The sequence below is a fragment of the Semicossyphus pulcher genome, unplaced genomic scaffold, assembly GCF_022749685.1.
Source record: "Semicossyphus pulcher isolate SPU_LCO1_2020_fin unplaced genomic scaffold, fSemPul1.0.p SCAF_5, whole genome shotgun sequence".
In the NCBI taxonomy this organism is placed as follows: domain Eukaryota; kingdom Metazoa; phylum Chordata; class Actinopteri; order Labriformes; family Labridae; genus Semicossyphus; species Semicossyphus pulcher.
Genome location: NW_027211726.1, coordinates 33,356,170 through 33,375,000, shown reverse-complemented (window position 1 = coordinate 33,375,000; position 18,831 = coordinate 33,356,170). Strand labels below are relative to the sequence as shown.

Genomic DNA, 18,831 nt, shown 5'->3' with positions numbered 1-18,831 from the left:
GGAAACCTTTCCTGCCCGCCACCTGAGGAGAGAGAACAACATCAGTATCACAGCTCCTACACAACACACAACACATAACGCACGCGGTCTGACTCACACGCTGCCTCTTCATACCTCTCATACAGGAGCTGGTACAAATAAACAGATGTGTTTGGGTACACTGTAGACGTGTCGCACAACAACAGAATATGCTTCCGTGAGAAAATAAGTGCAAACAGTGAGGAAATGAATAAACAAAGATGTCTTGATAAATAAAGCGTAGGTGTGTGCATCTCTGCCGTTCAAGTCGATCTGATACGCAGTGAGATACACGGGCTGCGGTACAGTTCATGGACGTCACGTTTAATTCAGAATAATTCACTGTGATTTGGTTAAAAGCGATACGATGCACTGTCATGCATTCTTTTCATTTCTCTTCCCTTCAAACAGATATTTCATTACAGACTAGAGAATCAGGTATTTCTTTATGGATTCCTTGTTTGATTAACATTTCAGACACGCACTTGTTGGCAAAGCACTGCCTGCTAGTGTATTATACCTGGGCTCTTTACCATGACAGTAAGTACACAGTAAGCTTAAACACTTTTAGCGACACAACGTTCTAATGAGGCAGAACCATAGACCTTTAATGGCTGGAATAAGAGTTCAATATTTGTGTCTTTGTCTTCGCTGTTCTTGCGTGTGCATCCTCGTTGCCCGCACAGGTGTCGTCCTGCCGCCTCAGCAGCTGAGTGTTAAGATTTGTCTTGCTGCTGTTGTACTTAATCTGTTTCCTACGAAGCAAACAGACTTTGTAAAGTTTCTCTTCCTTCGTGTAAAGTCTAAATGCCTCTTGGATGGATTTTAGACGTGAAGCTCAGTAAATAGGTCAGACCAGATAGTGAGCGGGTAAAACCTTACCTACCCTGAATTGTCTATAGAGTCGATGTAGGTCAAATTAAATATGATAGCCTTCTACAGGAGCAGCTTTATTTAACATGTTCTTACTTTGCCCGATGTGTTCCTTTGCATGATTTGCAAAAGCACAGAAACCAATATCATAAACAGTGACGTCGTCTTGAGCCTAAGGCAACTCAAACATTAACAAAGGTTGTTCACAGTAATTTAAGCAAAGTGTTTGAATGTGCATACACACTGTGTTTCTTAGAAATGAAAACATGCTGTTTAAATAAGTACATATAGGGACATCAAGCTTAATCATTTATATCTGCGTAGATATACTAGCATCCTACAGACGACAAATCAACACTGAGCTCATCATAAGCAAATATGTGATAAAAGACACGTAGGCTTTATACGTGCTGCAGCCGTGACATCTCTTCAGGGGCCGTAGAACATCGGCTTTGTTGACATTGTACCAGTTTGTACCAGGACAAAGTGGGACAGCCACTGTCAGTCTAAGAAATACCCACACCAGACGTGGAAAGGCTACAGAGGCTGGTTAATTTGTTTATTAGGAAATGGCTTGTCCTCGAGTTCCTCGTCTCAGTAGTGTGGGGCCGTGTGGGAAAGGCATACTCCAGCTACCAATAACTAGCTTAACTGAGGAGAGTGCAAAGGTCAGGGCCGAATTGTTTTTTAAGGAGCAAAAACATGGTAGTGAGTAAGTTGGTCCCAAATCCAACCAGAGAGAGGACATGGAACCCAAGACAAGCAGTACAGGAAGCAGGGTAGTCATACCATGTTCCTGACGATGTGCTGCCATCACCCCAGAACCTGCAATGTTGGGTAGAGGGGGACCCACCGTGTCACCTCGAGGCATATTCTGTCAGGTTGGAAGATTAGCCTCTCGCTGCCCATCTAACTACACGTTTGAATTGTGAGGGTCGTTTAAAGGCATGTGGTAGGGCAGGCAGTATCAGCTTGGGGTTATACTGTTACTGTCACTTCAAACTGTGCTGAGGAGCTTATTACATCTATAGACGGCCGGCAGTCCAGGGAGAGGATAGGAAGGGTTTGTTGTTTTCTCCTCCTAACATTTCCTCCAACGTGACTCTCATAAAAGGTCAAAGGTCAGCGTCAGTATATATATATACAGAGTTCGAGCTGGTATGGTGAATGGTGTCTGTTATCCCTCATGTACAATCGACGGTGCTGTCTGACAGTAACATGATTATTCTCCGATTACAAAGAAACTGCTGAAATGAGCAGATTGAATTCACAGGCTGATAAATCAAAGAAGCTTTGTGCAGGTTTCAAGCTGAACATCGTGACGTCAGATCATTCAGCAAAACATCATCTTTGAGTAACAAACCTTTGCTTCCACGAACTACAGACTCTTTCTGGTCCCCCAGAGTTCCACATTCACAGCAGATAGTTTCTCACGTCTCTGATCATGTCTGTAGTTTTTCCACCTCTAAAGATGAACACCTTCCTGCTACATGCTTACCTTGTTACTAACCAAACCACTGCAGTACCATCATCTTTTGATTATTACTATAAATACTGCTCCACTGATGGATCCAACCTAAGACATTAGCGATCCACAGAAGGAAGGCACAGGGAGGAGCTCCGATGTTAAACATAATCTGCAGGTTCAGTTGGACGGTTTTCGTTCGATGTATCTCATCACGTCTGCTTACATATCGTGATTATGGTTGATAGTGCGATGCCACCTGCTCCACATTGTTTGAAATAAAACAAACCTGCCTTATGGTGTGTTCAAGTAACTCAAATAAAATACTCTAACAAAATCTTCATGAGTTTGCAAAGTCGAAGGTACTCGTACCTGCAGGCGTCCGTCCAGCGTCCTCTGGATGGTCACACACTTGCTGGGATGGACGCCGTTGGTGGTGATGGCGGTGATGAGCGAGTCCAGCTCGTCCTTCTTCTCCTTCAGCTTCTTCACCAGGCTCTCGATCGCCCGCTTGGCGAAGCCCTCGTTCTCCCCGCCCTGCCGGTGACACATGAGGCTGTGGACGATGCTGAGGCAGGCGTCGTTACTGCTGGGAGGGTTCACCGACATGATGCTGAGAACACGGGACACGAGAAGAGAGGGTGCTAGGGTAAGAAAACATGTTATCCATCCCTGCGTAAGTCATCCAGTGTGAAGGATAAAAAACTAAAACCTCCTTCTGAGAAGTAAATCTTATTTTCTGGTGGAAAACAAAAATCTTTCAACAACAAGCATTTGCATCAAAGACAGTGAGAGGAGGATGAAGGAAGGGAAACTTTAAAACTTTACAGTCATAGACATTTTCCAAATCTGGACACTTGTTTGACTTATTGTGCTTTAATCCAGTAACAGTTCTAACACTCACTGGGGAAAGGAAAGGAGGAGGTCACTATAGTCACAACTGCATGTCTCTAAATTCAGCAGGTATGACCTTCCCTTTGGGTGTGGCTGGGGCTCAGTGGTAGAGTTGATCGCCTCCCGAGTGGAAGGATGGCGGTTCGATCCCTGACTGCTGCAGTCTGCACGATGAAGTGTCCTTGGGCCAGACACTGAACCGTGTGAAAGGGTGAATGTGACATGTAGTGTAAAAGAGGTTTGAGCGTTCTGAAGACCAGAAAAGCGCAGTTCCATTTACCTCTTCATATAAGTACAGAGGTCAGGGTTGCACCGGTACCGGTACCAGTATCAGGCGGTATCGGAGCTTAAGTACCGCACCCAAATACCACTTTCCAGCTTGACTTCAGCCTCCTGTTAGGTCAGCAGGCCGGCGGAGAAGCAAAGTTGACTGTTAAAATGTCAGCAACAGTTGCATCATTATGTTGACTGACTTTGTTACAGTCACAAAGGGAGCAACATCTGATGAAAAGGCTTTAAAGTCATCATGAGAACTGTAATGATACCATTAAGTCCTCATATTGGTACTCGGTATCGGCAAGGATCTAAATGTAAGTACTTGTACTTGGTCTGACACAAAGTGGTGTTGGTGCTCACAGAGATCTGTGCACACACCTTCAAAACACACACAAAAATGGAACACAAGCTCACCTCCTGCTTTGTGTCTAAAGGAGGAGTAGGGGTGCAACGACACTGCAGCGTCGGCAAAAAGCCATAACAAAAGAAACAAATGGAATCGTCTATGATTAGTCGGTTAAGTAAAAAACGTGCATATTTTTCATGCTGGTCACAGACATCGTTTTCTAGAGCTGAGAAGCTGCGGGGTGAGACATCTCACATCTTTACTCTCTCTGCTGAGAGTTGTTCTTGCCAAACAGCGACCAGGAAGCGACAGGTAAACAGAACAGAGCGAAATGTCGGCGGCCGATGCAACACCAACGCGACCTAAAAGGTCTGGGAGCATTTCAGCGTGGACGCTGCAGAGAGAAGGATCGCCTGCAGGATCTGTGACGAGGAGCACGTCGGGGATGTGTGAGCGTCTGAAGAGGAGGCACGACGGACTCCTGTTCTCGGTTTGACTTATGTTTTCTATCAGCACAAAAACGTGGTGTTGGATTTATTATTCATCGTTTGTATCAGTAGGATCCAGATCAGCAGCAAAGTTTGTCAAAGATATATTTGTGAATGAACTCATATTTATTGTCTTTATTGTTAGTTAGCGCATGCTACCTCACACTACATTCAAAGCTGAGAGCTGAACAACAGCCATTAAGTCATTGTCCAATTCATTATCTGATGAGTCAATTAATCGTTGCAATAATCGATGACCAGTCGACTATCAGAACACTTGTTAGTTGCAGCCCTAATGAGGAATACTACGTGTGTGTTGGGAGTCCAATGCTTTACTTCTGCTCTCAAAGGAAACAGGCCTTACAGCCTCAGAAACAGAGCAGAGCACAGCGACACCAGATGCTGATTCATTCCACTGGATGGTAAATGGGATGAATTAAGTTAGTATGTTGTTCCTGAGCAGGAGGAAGCCAAACATGTAACCTGAACATGTGGCTTTCTTTTAGAAAATCTCCCCACACAAACAGGTCTATATTCACTGACACCAGCCAGGCAGCCCCGGCTGTCTGTGCCAGAAACAAGGGCAGCCAACCGAATGCTACAACACTCAGGACACTTTAAAGTCACTAACAGTCATTTCCTGTTATGTTGCAGTTTCAAAACGAAAAGTCACAGAAACTTTAAACTCAAGCCATCATGTGCGAGAGAGTTTTGTTCAGAAGGATGGAGATATGAAAATCACAGCATTATTAATATATGACATCATTGCTCTGTAGTGACACTAGAACTCTTGTTGACAGTTTCAGAGCAAAGCCAGGTCATGTACACTCCAAAAGGCCAGACGAGCAAGTAAACCATGTCGATGCTGCATTACAGCCATCATGCTATTTCTTTAGGTCATTTGAATGTATCACAGTCTTTGATCGCTGACACACCTAGTACTGCTTTCATAAATTCCTTACCTGGTGTTAAGTTGGTCAGCCAATGAGTGACCAGAGAGTTCACTGGCGTCATGATGGCCCAGCTCTGAATCCGTCCCTGTCAGCAGAGCGGGGAGAGAGCGGGGAGAGAGCGGGGAGAGAGCGGGGAGAGAGCGGGGAGAGAGCGGGGAGAGAGCGGGGAGAGAGCGGGGAGAGAGCGGGAGTTAGCAGGTGACAGTTCAGTGTGCAAATCCAACAGCGACTGAAGAGTGTGAGGAAGTGATAGTGTGATACACCTTTAACTAAAGATGGAATAAAAGCAGCAACATGTGACTTCCTGCAGGTCAGGCTCCAAAAACAGTGACTCCTATTACTTATCTCATTGCAAAGTGAACATCTTTGATAGAATATATAATACAGTTGTTTTCACATGCACCATATCATTAGTTTGGTCTTTTAGATAATTATATCATCAGCAAAATTAACAAGGTCATAGCAGGGCTGCAAGTTCACTTTTTATCCACCTGACACTTTCTGGTTTTAACCGCCAAATGTGGAACTGCATGTGGAAAATAATCAAAGATCAACAGTATTATTATTCAGGTAAATATGCTACTTTATGTTATAAGGTAAATAATGAATCTCTTAAAGAAAACACTGACACTCTTCAGGATGGTAAGTGTCTTCATTGCTGCTGATTTTCTCTGAACTTTCTTTTTTACATTTCGACGCCTCGTGGTCTTTGACGGCTTCCAGTTTTAAGTTTTATTTCTCACAATGAAATGATGAATTCTCTTTGGTGTGTTGGCGATGTTGGAATGTCACAAATCGCTGTCACAATTGCTTGCATTACTTCTTTTAATATGCTGACTGAGCAAATTCACCCGACCCTGCACAAAAACACCCACATTTGGTGGATGGCGGGAGCTAATTCCAACCCTGATTCATAAGGATGCTCGTTATACCAAAAGGTCTCATTAAGTGTCTAATCTATATCACATGTCCAAACATTTTGAAAGAAGAATGCTGCATGTATTTTTCATTAATGTGGCCACTGTTGCTTTGTAGGTACTGTGAACTTTTCTTACACCCCTCTCCTACCGAAATTAGCGCGTTGACGCAGGTTAATCAGACCCACGTAAAGACGCTGACTGTCTCTTTTCCCACTGCCAGTGAAGTATCCTCCTGTCCGTCTCTTTTCTGCTGCGTCATCATCTGACTAACCCTAACCCTAAGTGTCTTACTCAATCAGTCCATTATTTCAAAGCTGGAACAATGTTCGAGCGCTGCTCGGACAGAGACGGGAGCTAAGGAGTCGCAGAAGTTACCGACGGAGCATAGCATCGTGCCGGAAAGGGGGCGGAGATTAGCGTGTCGACACAGGTTTTGTGTTCCCATCAATGCCGATCGGAGCCGAGGATATTTACCCGGGTCTACTGCAGAGTCATGTGACCTGGGTCTGAATGCAGATTGTAACCTTTCCCATTAAGCAAAAAAGCCGGTGTTTGCGGGTGTTAGCGGGTTTTTTGACCAATGTGTAATAAAATATTTGCCCTCACACATTCAAGTTTTTTGCAAAGATTTGCCAATGTGTTCAAAGTTTTTGTAGCTGTAGAAAATATTTGTTTGTGTGGACTTAAATTTGTGCTGGTTTAGCTCAGTTGGTAGAACGGGCGCCCCACATACAGAGGCTGCAGTCCTCATCGAACTGATCGAGGTTCGATTCCCGGTCTGCCGATGATTTGGTGCATGTCATCCCCCACTCTCTCCTCCCAACATTTCCTGTCTATCTTCAGCTGTCCTAACAATTAAAGGCAAAAAGCCCAAATAACCCGCAATAACCTGAAGTTACAAGCTACGAGATGAGAGTTACACAGACGATGTTGACCCGTTCTTTATGCCTCAGCTAACCAGCCAATCAGAGGACGCTCCAATCAGGTCACAAATTCACACACTTGAATGCTTGAGGACAATTTTTTAGATACCTGCATGCAAATATTTTTCGCATACATACAAAACGAGAAATACAACTGCAGGCTGTGAAAATATTTGTGAACATGATTTTGCATACTCCAAATGTTTTTGACCTTTATTTGACTCCATACATAACAGGCTATTGGTTGTTTTGTACGTCAAATAGAGTCTGACTGGATATCTGGACGAGGAGGATTCTGCAGCAATACAACAATGCAAAGGTCCTCAGAAGGCTGCGTTCTTCACTAAATAACTTAAAAATATATACAAAATGTGCACCGTCCACACAGGAAAAGCCTCATTTCACTTATTTCCCCTCTTAAACTGGTGTCAGTCTCATCCCATACTGTTCAACCTCTCAAAGCAATAATAAAGTAATTAATTTCATGTTTTTCTTTCAGTTCTGCAGTGTGTAAATAAATATGATTAGTATGTCTGCACCTTTGGGTTTTACAGTCTTACATACATGTGACATACATGCATCTCTGAAATAGCACATTTATGTTTTATCTCTGTACTTTTAATGCTGAAATAAACAAGCAGTCACACAGTACTGTGAGGTTTAGAATCATGCTAAAGCTTGAGTCAGATTACCTGTAGCACTGTTTTTATCTATAACAGCGTAATAGCACACACTGCTCACTGTTACTACATACATTACCTGCAAACCACACACACACACACACACCACACCTTCCATCCCTGTCTCTATATCAACATACTGTACATCATCATCATACCTACGGGCCCTAATGTCTACAACCAATTACCCATACCCTGAGGGCAGCACTTTTCAAATTAAAACTTCCGTCGCAGTGATTTGTCAGGAAAATAAAAGCCGAAATGGTCTGTTACCTTAAACAACCCATACATTCACTCCTCTGACATCACGTATGTGTTAACATGCGTCACCATGTCTGCTGTCTCAACGTGTTCAAGGACCACCTCATATAATACAACATTTAATTCATATCTGACTGCTTCAACTTTAACAAATAGAAGAAGGTATGAAGCCAAAAGGTACAGAAAAAACGGAATATAGAGTAGAACACGGGCCATTACATTATCAGACAGACAGTAGATGATTTTGAGTTGATTTCCTCGTCATATTGTCGTTATTGTGTCTGTTTGTGTTGCTGCAAACAAGCGATAGAGATAAATAGTTTGTACTTACACATCAGCCGGAGAGGAGAGGAGAAACTTGGACAGAAAGATCGCCTCAAGTGTTGTAGTCTGATCCGTAACGTTATATGTGTTGAAGAGGGGGTATTTGTGTTTTTACCGCTTTCTATCAGACGTGTGTGCCGCTCTGTGTTCACAGCAGCGCTAATGCTAACGCTAACCCCTCTAATGTAACAAGCTAACGTTTATTTAGCTTGATGTTTCTCTGTTTTATCGTTTTATCAGCCTCACTGTCTCCTCGTGCATCCTGTCCGTTCGTCTCGCGCACGCCACAATAACAATAGAGGGGAGACGTCGTGCGCGTTAGTGTCTCGACATGCTGCAGCCAATAGGATGCCGGGTCTCACAGTGGCGACCGCTCTAAGCCAATCACGGAGCGGCTCTCACAGCAGGGCCACTAGCCAGGGTCTGTCTGGTTCGTCTAGATTGACAGGTCCGCGAGACTGTTTTTTTAAGGTGGCGCCGCTGAGATTAGCGCCCCCCCAACACACACACACACACACACACGAACTGCAACTGTTATTTGAGCAACACTCTCTTCTATGGTCAGAGTTAGCATGTTTAACTCGACCCTTTCTTGGCTGTAAACCTTCGCCTTAATTAAATGTTAATGGAATAAATGTATCAGTTCATTACATCATTAAGTAATATAATAAAAGACAATACCTGTAAGACCTGTATGGCTCTATAATGTAATGGTGTAAACTATATTTTCAAGAGCATTACAGGGAACTCCACATGGATTAAAAATTAATATGCACTTCTTAATTTCCCTATTTTCTAATGAAACTAATAGAAAAAAATGTGAAAAAAGCAGATATTTAAAAAACCTTTTAGCACCATATGTGCTTGTCTAATGACAGCACCAGGTCCTTGCCCTGAGTCAAAATATAATGTAGTATTTGTTTATGGTCCTCGGAGGATGAGTCTTCAGGATTTTGCCCCAAGTCCTTCAGAATAATAGAATAACTCTTGGAAATCAACAACAACTAAAACACAACTCATTAAAATAAATAGAAATTTTGTTCTTGTTTTTCCCTAAGAAGAATAAGATTTAAGGTCAAACCTATAACTGTCAAATGGTGCATTACCTTTCAGATTGTTATAAATTTAATGAAAACATTCCACATTACATTTTTTAACACCACCCTCTGAGCCCCGTTGCTTTTAGGACTTTAATCACAAATAAATGATCAATATGTGGGGGGTAATCAAACCAGCTTTCAGCTAATTTTCATTATCATGTTAAAAATTGAATAATTTAAGAAACAGTTTCTGCAAAAGTTACAAAAAATATGAGAACATAGCGATGTTTATTTAATAAACATTCATAAAGACAGTGGATATCATACAAAAATGAAAGTCTGAAGCATAGACATTATTATCATCATGGAAACACGACATCCAACAAAGTAAGTTATTTTGCTGTGTTGATTCTCTAACACATTAATGTGAGCAGAGTTTTACAGAGAAAGCCGAGGCACCGAGAGACAAAGCTTGGAAGCAGAACACGTCTTTAGGTTTTAATGAAATAGAAAATAATATTGAGCTAAACTCGTGGAGGCTGTTGCTCCATCACTAGCTTAGCTTTTGGTGAATGGTTAAAAGGTTTAAGACCAGGATCGAGGTCATACGGTCATTAAAACTCATTTGCTGTTCTCAGTAGACGAAGTTTAAACAGCACTTGTGGCTGAGTCTGAATCATCTGCTGTGTCCTGTAAAGATCACCTAAACCTCCTTCGAGGCCACTGTTTTTAACTGTTAACTTAAACCAATAACTGTTAAGAGTTAACATAAACTTAGGACAGACCATGTTTATCCTAGGTTTAACTAAACAAGCTGCAGACCTAGCTAACCTCACCTCCACAGAGGTTTAACTCCAAGGTCCCACACGATTGACCTGAGGTAAACTTAGACCTACAGCAGACCCTGAGTTTACATTAAGTCTGGTGCAGACCAGGTTTAACTCAGGTTTAAGTTTGAAGACCTGAGGTTTTACTAAAGCAGCTCAGATCAATTTGTTATTTCCTAAATCTCTAAATGCAACACTAAAATTAAATGTTAAACTTATAGAAACGTGCCACTACTTAGGAGTAACTGATTATCCGACTAACACAGCAAGCAGCTGTTCAAAAATGGCTCTGTAGCATGCGTAGTGCCTGCGAAGAGGACATGTGGTCCTAAATGTAGAGGTCAAGTAACCTTATGTGTACTGTCAGACCAATCCCCATTGTAGTTTTAATGTAAACTTCTATACAGTGGACTTATTACAGGTACTGCAAATTTACCGGCAAATGTATCAGTATGTTCTACATTTGGTTTAAATATTTTAAATATGATTTCTCTTTATTTATTTGCATTACTGCCATGGCAACACATCACTTGTGCTACAATAATATTGAGCAATTGTATAAACAGAGGTGGAAACAGAACACCATGCTGGTCACAAATGTACGAACATAACAAACGATGTAACAATGTTTATAGTGATAAATATATTCGCCATCAGACATGTTAACTCCCAGTGCTCTCATAGATTTATTAAGACCATCTAATCTTCAACGAGGCTGCCACATGATGTTTTTGTTGTTGGTTTTGAAGCAGAAATAATTTCCAGTTTAGTGTGAAGCTGCTTTTAATCCTCTGCAAGTTTAGGTTCAGCTGGACCAGTTTTAAAACAGCCCCTTGAACTTTCACTTCATCAGAGCTACAATTCAGCTCATGCTTGAGAACCAGTTTCCTAAACGAGTGAAAGAAGATATGAAGATATGAAGAACAGAAAAACAAGGATCTGTTATACTTATCCACATGATCACTCCGGCTAACTGTTGCTGATCCTGCATGCTGAGTGATGTTTTTGACTTTGAGCTCATGGGTGGCATTATTAATCCTATCTCTCCATGCCAGTTGCTATAATAAATACATATAATTAATGCTTCCTGTCATATTTTTATGTGCAGCTGCACAGTGCTAAGCAGCTAACAGCCTGGAGTTTTATTGTGAAAACATCAGACAAAGCAGTGGAGGACATCAGCGTGTCCTCAGACAAACAGCTAGCTAAAAGTGTCAGAGGAAGACTGTCCTCCTCCTGATACAGTTTCCTGTATTGACGAGTCCCTGCTGGTGAGGACAGTTCACAGTATCTGCTGTGCGCAGGAGGAGGAGCAGGAGCAGGATCAGGATCAGGGTTTACTGGGGGAGCGGGAGGTGAACACTCCTGACGCCTCCAGCATGGTCTTCCTCCGTGCCGTCTCCTTCGCCACATTGTGGTTGAGTCGCCTCAGACGTTCCTGGAGACACAACGTTTACGTTATTTGTTGCTTTTATGATGTTTGTTAGCTTCTGTGCAGATTTCTCCTTTTAAACTTGTGCAGTTAGCAGTTTAGCAACACAATGGTATAAGGGGTGGAAGAAGTAGTAATGGTAATATAGCGTTTGTTATACAGTAGTGATAGTTGGATATTTGTAGTAGTAGTACTACACAAGTTATACAAGTAGCAGTTGCAGTGCTATTTATTTGTCATACAAATACTAGTAAAAGGTTTTAGCGTTCTTAGTGATCGCACTGGTACCTTTGGTAGTGGCAGTATTAGCAGCAGATTTTACTGTAAAACGCATAAAACTGTCTCCAGGCTGTAATGGCTGCAACATAATCCTTGATGGGTCAAAGGTCGTCCACTAACAGTTCTTGGTGTTTCCACTGACAGGCTCAGATTGTTATTCTAAGTGTGTGACAACATGACAGAAAGGATCCCTACAGAGATAGACCTTCTTGTTACAGAGGAAGATGATTGTTTTAACCACACACAGACGTTACATCGCTCTCTGCACACACACCAGACTCCGTTCAGAAAAACAGGGATTTAAGCTCACAGAACACAGGAGAGGCTGATCGACTGCTGCCTTGTTAACTTAGTTGTACTTGTGTTTAATTGTGAGACTTTTGTGTTTTAAAGGGTCAGCTGGAATCAAACACAATATTTGTTTGACACACAATAACACAAAAAACTGATCAAGATGCCTTACTAACCTACTAAAAATACTCCAGTTTAAAGACACAGGAATTACCCTTTAACTGTATTTTTGATCCACTAGAGGGCAGCAGCATTGTGTTTGTGTCCTGACTTGTGCAAATCCAGTATACTACAGTATATCTCTTTTTGATCTGTTTTTAGTCTTCATAAACTCGAAGTGCTTGAGCTGCTTAATGCTCCGCTGTGCTCACCAGCCTGTCACAACTGTGTCTGTCTGCTCCTGAGCAGGTAGTGTACAGCGGGATTCACAGCTGCCTACTGCTCCAGGCTGGTGGGCAAAACTATTTGAAGTTGAGCTCTGCAGAGCGAAGGGGAACTGCAGAGTTGATCATTCTTGCTGTTGGGTTTGTCACTGAATGGACACTTTTTTGCAGAACACACAGTGATTGTTATGGAAAGCATATTGACAAGTGCAGACTGAGGAAAAGGGAAATAATGCCGCTGACCTGTGCATTCTGCAGTATGTTGTTTACTAGCACTACTCTCCGTCTTGCATTCAGCAGCTTCTTGACGTAGGGGTCCAGGTCTAAAGCCACCTTCTGATGTTCATTTATCCTGCACAACTCTGCAAACAATTTACATGACAAGACACAAATGACACCAAACCGAGGGGTTAGCAAACGGGTTATTTTTCATACCAGATAGATTTTTTAATAAGTGATGTTTTAGATATAGACAATTTATTAAAAATAAATAACATTTAAATTACCTGTGGCCAGATTGTCTATATGTTCTCTTAATTCTACCTGGCTTTCTCTGCAAAGAATAAAATAATCTCATTACCAAGAGGGATTGGAGAATGTTCAAGTGCAGTACAGGTGTGCAGGTTCAGGGTTTACACGTGAATGAAAACAGAATAGGAAGAAATTCAAATTAAAGCAAAAAGCACATGACACCCAGCAGTGAATAAATAATTTTAAAATGTCAATGCTTGAATCACATTTAGGGGAACAATAAAGGCTAATGACATCGGTAGAAGAGAGTCACGGGACAGTGAAGCAGTTAGCAAAGTTAGCTAGCTAGCTCGAATGACAGCGTAATACATGTCACGATTAAATAATAAATAATCGATAAATAACCACACTTGCCTGACTGAGTGTACGTGTAGGTCGAGCTGCTGAATAGCCGGTTTCAGGAGGTCGAGCAACCCTTCGGCGATAGCATCTTTACCTGCAGAAGTCTCCACTAGTGCCGCTGAAGCCATTTTAGCAAACCATCAACAAAGCTGAGACCGGAAGTGACGTCCCCCTCGTGACGTACAGCGTCATAAGAACGTCTCCATTTTCTGCCCGAGAAGAACAGCCTATTCAGCTAGCACCATTTTGGAGAGACGCATACCCCGTCCCTGGTGTTTTATTGTTATTTTGAAAAGACCAGAATTCATCTCGAATTAGTTAATTTTTTTAACAGCACTTCATTAGGAAGGTATCCGATAATTGTACGTTTTATTTAAACAGAAGATTTAGAGGACAGCCGACACGGCGACACCGTGCTAGGACAAGCTAGCTGATAAGCCTAACATTAGCTGGCTGCAGGGCTTTTCTCGACCGACGCAACATTCACTGTAAGTAATACTTGTTTAAAATCATCATAAGCATACATTTTAATTCTTGTTGATCGCTTAAAGTTATCAAATTTTATAAATTTAATGTAGAGTTTACACAATTGTCCGCCGATTTACGGCGTCTTCAAAAGGTGACCACCTCCGCCCAGCTAAGTTAACTGGTTTCTGATAGACCAGGCAGGCCAGTTTAAAGGAGAATAATTACCTCTGCGAGAGGTATTTCACTAAATGAAGATGTCCACCATCTCTGCCTAAGCTATATTACATTCTTTATAGATTTCGTCGTGTTTTCAGTGTATTTAATATGTTTGAAACTGCTTCATGTGGTGCGGAGAATATGCAAACTAAAAGTGGCACTTAAGATATATGGCTAGGCAGCTGCCACCCCTGCCTCCATCTTGTGATTAGGTTCACTGTTCTGTTTGGTAATGGTGTTGGTTTATTACATTAATAAATGGTGTAATTTCTGAGTCTAAACTTACTCTACCTAATAGTTCAGTAATTGTTATTTGCAAATGAAAAATGCAGAAAGAATGGTTGATTGTAATTTTTTCATGTACATAGAGTTCCCAACCCTCATGGATTCACAAGATACTAATGATACATTTAAAGCGGTTAAACAGTTGATTTCATTAAAGAACTACCTTTTATTTGACAGCTTAGTATTGAACAGAATGTTCAGCAGATTTGGTAAATAAACTCTTAAACAAAAGGGTTTCCTTTAAGTAAATGTGTATTATGTTAACCAGCCATTAGAAGATCCCCCATGTCATCTAAGTAAGGCCAACATAACAGACTGAGGAGGCGTAGCATTAAACCAGCTAGTCTGAAGTGCTAATGGTGTTGTTCCTGAACATACATTTTCACACAGGTATCTTTGTTAGTTTAACTTCTGTTGAAGTTTTATATGTTGCTTTTCTTTGAGACATGAAATCATCATTTTTTTTATGGCCTATATAAACAGACATAATGTAACCAGTTCTGTTAAATGAATAATCTATTTATAAACTATTTTTGCACCTAACTTTTTGTCTGGCACGACTTTTTGGGCGTAGAATCAATCATTAAACTGATGAGGTAAAATAGCTTCTCTGATTCCACTTGTTATTTCTAGTCTAAATTTGACCTCCTCTCTTTATCTTGTTTTATGTTTTGTCCCGTCTGTTTCCAGGAGCCTGCAACCGAAGTCTGCCAAAATGAGCGCAGCCTCCTCCCAAAAGGTTGTCCTGAAAAGCACCACCAAAGTGTCCCTGAATGAGCGGTGAGGCGCCACGCACCCTGTCAGCTGTTAGACACCAGATGCAAGGGCCAGCCTTGGCTTGTGAAGGTTCTAGTGCTCCGTACGGAAGGCTTCTGTCGGGGACCGGAGCCGACATGGATGCTATGCCCAGCGTGTGCACTGCTCACTCAACCATGTCGGTCCTGTCCTCATGTGAAGGGTTTGGTATGGTTTTAAAGTGGGGAAGAAGCAGTTTAGCTGGACCAGATATTTTGTGTGAGCAGTGCAGACATGTAGAAAAGGGGAGAGGGTAGTGGTCACACTTGGTAAGCCTTGGTAAGCCTAAGTTGGACCAGACCACTGTCCCACAAAAGCCCTGGCACTCCCTGCTCCCTGTTAATACATCATGTATATGCCTTACATGGGAGAGGAAGCTAAACCAGGGAGACGGGGCGACTTCCTGCCTCTTAACTTTTCTCTCTCAAACCAGTGGAAGTGAAGCACATGCTCCTTTTCCCTCCTCCTCAGTCTCTGTCTCTCTCTCTGCTATAAAAGACCAGGTACTTAGTCCTAGCTTGGACGTGACAAAGAGCTCCCCTTCCCCCCTCATCTCCCCTTTACTCAGTGGTCAAACCACAGCGTCACGGTCCATGCTGTAAGTGGCTGGGTGGCCAAGCACTCCTCACGTCCGGGGCCTCTGCTGCTGCAGTGCGATGACACCCCAGCCGGGCAGCTGGAGGCCTGTAAGTGGCAAACTGTGCTCCTCTTCTGGCACCTTCTACCTGTCTCTCTCCTGTAGTCTGTCTCTGCACTCTTTCTTTGTCAGTTACCTGTGCTTGTTTGATCACATGCTTAATTCAAGTATAAATCGATTGTGATATGACTGAGAGAGAAAATGAGTGCCGACAAATGAAGTCTAACATGACAACAAGAGCCAGCACAGTCTGTGTGGCAACATCCATAACATGAGCAATGACATGATGTGGAACCCTGCTTCCTCCTCCTCCTCCTCCTCCTCTGTATGTCCCCTGTCCCCTTCTTTTACTCCTCCCTCTTTTTCCCTCCCACCTCTAAAGCTTCACTAACATGCTGAAGAACAAGCAGCCCACCGCGGTAAGCATTCGAGCCACCATGCAGCAGCAGCATTTGGCCAGTGCCCGTAACCGCCGACTGGCCCAGCAGATGGAGAACCGGCCGTCAGTGCAGGCTGCTCTGAACCACAAGCAGGTGAGGTCAAAGGTCAAAGGATTGTTAGTGGAGCGTTTTACCAACTGAAGACTGACCACCTATACAGGATTTGTTCACAGGTGGCTGCTGTGTTTGGCAGGTTCGACTCTGCTGTGTGTCTCAGTGTGTTTGAATAACTTATTCGTTCTGTTGCTTTTAGTTGTTACAAACTTCAGACAAACTTTACAGCAGTCGGTGGTTTGTCCGGAGTCAGATGCTGCTGAACCAAACCACTTCCAGATAACTGAGGAAGCTTCTCACCAACATGATCCTCACTTTTATGAGCGCTAGCACATGCTAACATGCTACCTGTGTCAAGAGAGAACTCTGGCTTGACTTTGGTTAGTGTAACAAGTTAAAGCATGTAAATGCTAATAAGTGGCAACATGTGGAAGGGCTTTACAGCTCTGAAAGTTGTAAGAGCAACTGTTCTGATTTTGCTCGCCACTTTTTACAAAGTAGACCAGTAATGTGTGTTAGTAGTTGAGTCCTTTGCTGTGCCTTCCTGGGTGCTGACATGTTGAAAAATCTGTGTTGTGGCCTTTTCTTAGAAAATCCTGAGTGGACTGTCACTGCTACAGGGAGCAGGTTCTGTCCTAATACATTAAAAGGCTTCATTTTAAAGGCCATCACTGCGTACCTGCATCCACCAGCTGCTGGAGACTTTTTCGTTGTTCATTTGTTGTCATTTTGTCATAATTTCATCCCTGAACAACTCGTGCCAGAGCTTGAAGCAGCGTCTGGGGAAGAGCAACATCCAGGCGAGGCTGGGCCGGCCGGTCGGGGCTCTGATGCGAGGAGGACCTGTTGGAGGAAGAGGAGGGATGCGGGGAATGACGAGGGGAGGTCTGCGAGGACGAGCCAGAGGTGGAGCAATGAGGGGAGCTTTGTCTCTGAGAGGTGAGTGTCTGCAGTCTCGCACGCTGTAGATTTTTCTGGTTTTGCATGAAGTAATGGTGTTTCTTTGTGTTCAACAGGGAAGCGAATGACCACAGGTGTCCCAATGCGAGGCCGTGGCTCTGCTGGCCGTATGGCAATGCGAAGAGGAGGACGCCAGCGTGGAGGACCTGCTGGCAGAGGTGGACCTATGTCCCGAGGAGCACCACGAGGGGGTGTAGCCAGAGGTGAGGGGGTCATAGTTTTATTTCGTATATTATTTATGTGTGAAACTGGACTGAAATAAATGACTAAAATGGGCTCATTGCTGTGTGTTTTGGTCCTCAGGTCGTGGAGGACTGCGTGGGCGCGGTGGTTTTGCCGGTCGGGGTGGTCGCGGTCGTGGGCGGGGCAGAGGTCTTGGCCGACCAGCTGTGACCCGTGAACAACTGGACAACCAGCTGGACGCCTACATGTCGAAGACCAAAGGTCACCTGGATGCTGAGCTGGACGCCTACATGGCCCAGGCGGACCCCGACAGCATGGAGTGACTCTGAAGGACACAAAGACCTGAAAAACTGAACTTTAAAGCACAGTGAAGTGTGATTGACATAAATGATATTCTGAGAGATGGTTGTGTTCGTGATGTAGACGAGAGATCTGAAAATCCAGCAGGAAGTTGAGGTGTCATCTGAATGTGCTTCGACCACGTCTCGGTTCTGCATCACCTGCACCTGAAAAACCCTTTTGAATCTGTGTGAAGGGACCTTTTAATCATTGACAAACCTGCTGTCTGTGGACTCGTACGGTTTTTGTTTCTTTTTCATGTATGAAGACTTCAAGCTGAAATCTGTAACGTTTAAAAAAAGATCCTGGAGATGTTGTGTCCACTGATTTTGATTACATCCTTTTTATTTTTTAACTTTTATTTTAAATAGATCTTAGTGTTGGTGGATCAATTTGTTGGTTTATCTTGGAAACCGTTACAATGCAAAACTTTTCTAAATTCATGAGTTAAAAAAGAATGTAAGAAAAGACTTTTTTAAAGCCAAGAATCCATTTGTCTGTTTTGTATTTAAAAGATGTAGTACTTTGTTTTTTCCTCTGTATCTTCCACCTGTCGGCTCTCTGTGGAGTGCTGCTATTCTTAACTTGTACCTGAGAGCATTTGTATAAAATTACCCAAAGCGAGTGAAATAGGTTTTAATTAAAATGGAAATGATGATTTCCCAAACTGTGTCAAATGTCTGAATTTTATGTTTGCCACACATCAGATGGGCTTCTTTTTATGTTGTTATAACACAGGGATTATTAGATCAGCCAGTAACGGCATGGTCAAAAATAATGAATGCAGATCTGATTTTAACAGGGTGGGCGCTGAAATATGAAGGTTTCAATATAGAGTAAATGTGATTCCAACCTTCTGTGCCCCTGAAAGGGAATCTCGTTTTAAACCAGGGCCCTATTTCTAAATA

The 18,831-nt window shown here is 42.8% G+C and overlaps 3 protein-coding genes across 3 annotated transcripts in view; 1 reads left to right on the top strand and 2 right to left on the bottom strand.

Moving 5' to 3' along the window:
- Positions 1-8,687, bottom strand: part of smad10a (SMAD family member 10a) — an 18,483-nt gene extending 9,796 nt beyond the window's left edge. Inside the window, exons 1-4 of the mRNA XM_069681582.1 lie at positions 8,429-8,687; positions 5,323-5,398; positions 2,729-2,969; positions 1-22 (exon numbers count right to left, since the gene is read on the bottom strand). The exon at positions 1-22 is cut by the window's left edge and continues 153 nt beyond it. Of these exons, the coding sequence (XP_069537683.1) occupies positions 1-22; positions 2,729-2,969; positions 5,323-5,398; positions 8,429-8,432 (343 nt within the window). The 5' untranslated portion in view covers positions 8,433-8,687. The remainder of the gene's footprint in view (positions 23-2,728; positions 2,970-5,322; positions 5,399-8,428) is intronic.
- Positions 8,688-9,732: 1,045 nt separating this feature from the next.
- snapin (SNAP associated protein) lies at positions 9,733-13,689 on the bottom strand. Its single transcript, XM_069681395.1, has 4 exons — positions 13,559-13,689; positions 13,180-13,226; positions 12,917-13,035; positions 9,733-11,726 (listed from the first exon to the last, which is right to left on the bottom strand). The coding sequence occupies exons 1-4, from the start codon at positions 13,672-13,674 to the stop codon at positions 11,619-11,621; spliced, it is 390 nt and encodes a 129-aa protein (XP_069537496.1). The 5' UTR covers positions 13,675-13,689; the 3' UTR covers positions 9,733-11,618.
- A 76-nt stretch (positions 13,690-13,765) lies between these two features.
- chtopa (chromatin target of PRMT1a) lies at positions 13,766-18,590 on the top strand. The gene is made up of 6 exons (XM_069681394.1): positions 13,766-14,034; positions 15,206-15,295; positions 16,330-16,480; positions 17,206-17,380; positions 17,458-17,604; positions 17,705-18,590. Exons 2-6 carry the CDS (start codon positions 15,231-15,233, stop codon positions 17,905-17,907), a joined length of 741 nt encoding a protein of 246 aa, XP_069537495.1. The 5' UTR covers positions 13,766-14,034; positions 15,206-15,230; the 3' UTR covers positions 17,908-18,590.
- The last annotated feature ends 241 nt before the right edge of the window (positions 18,591-18,831 follow it).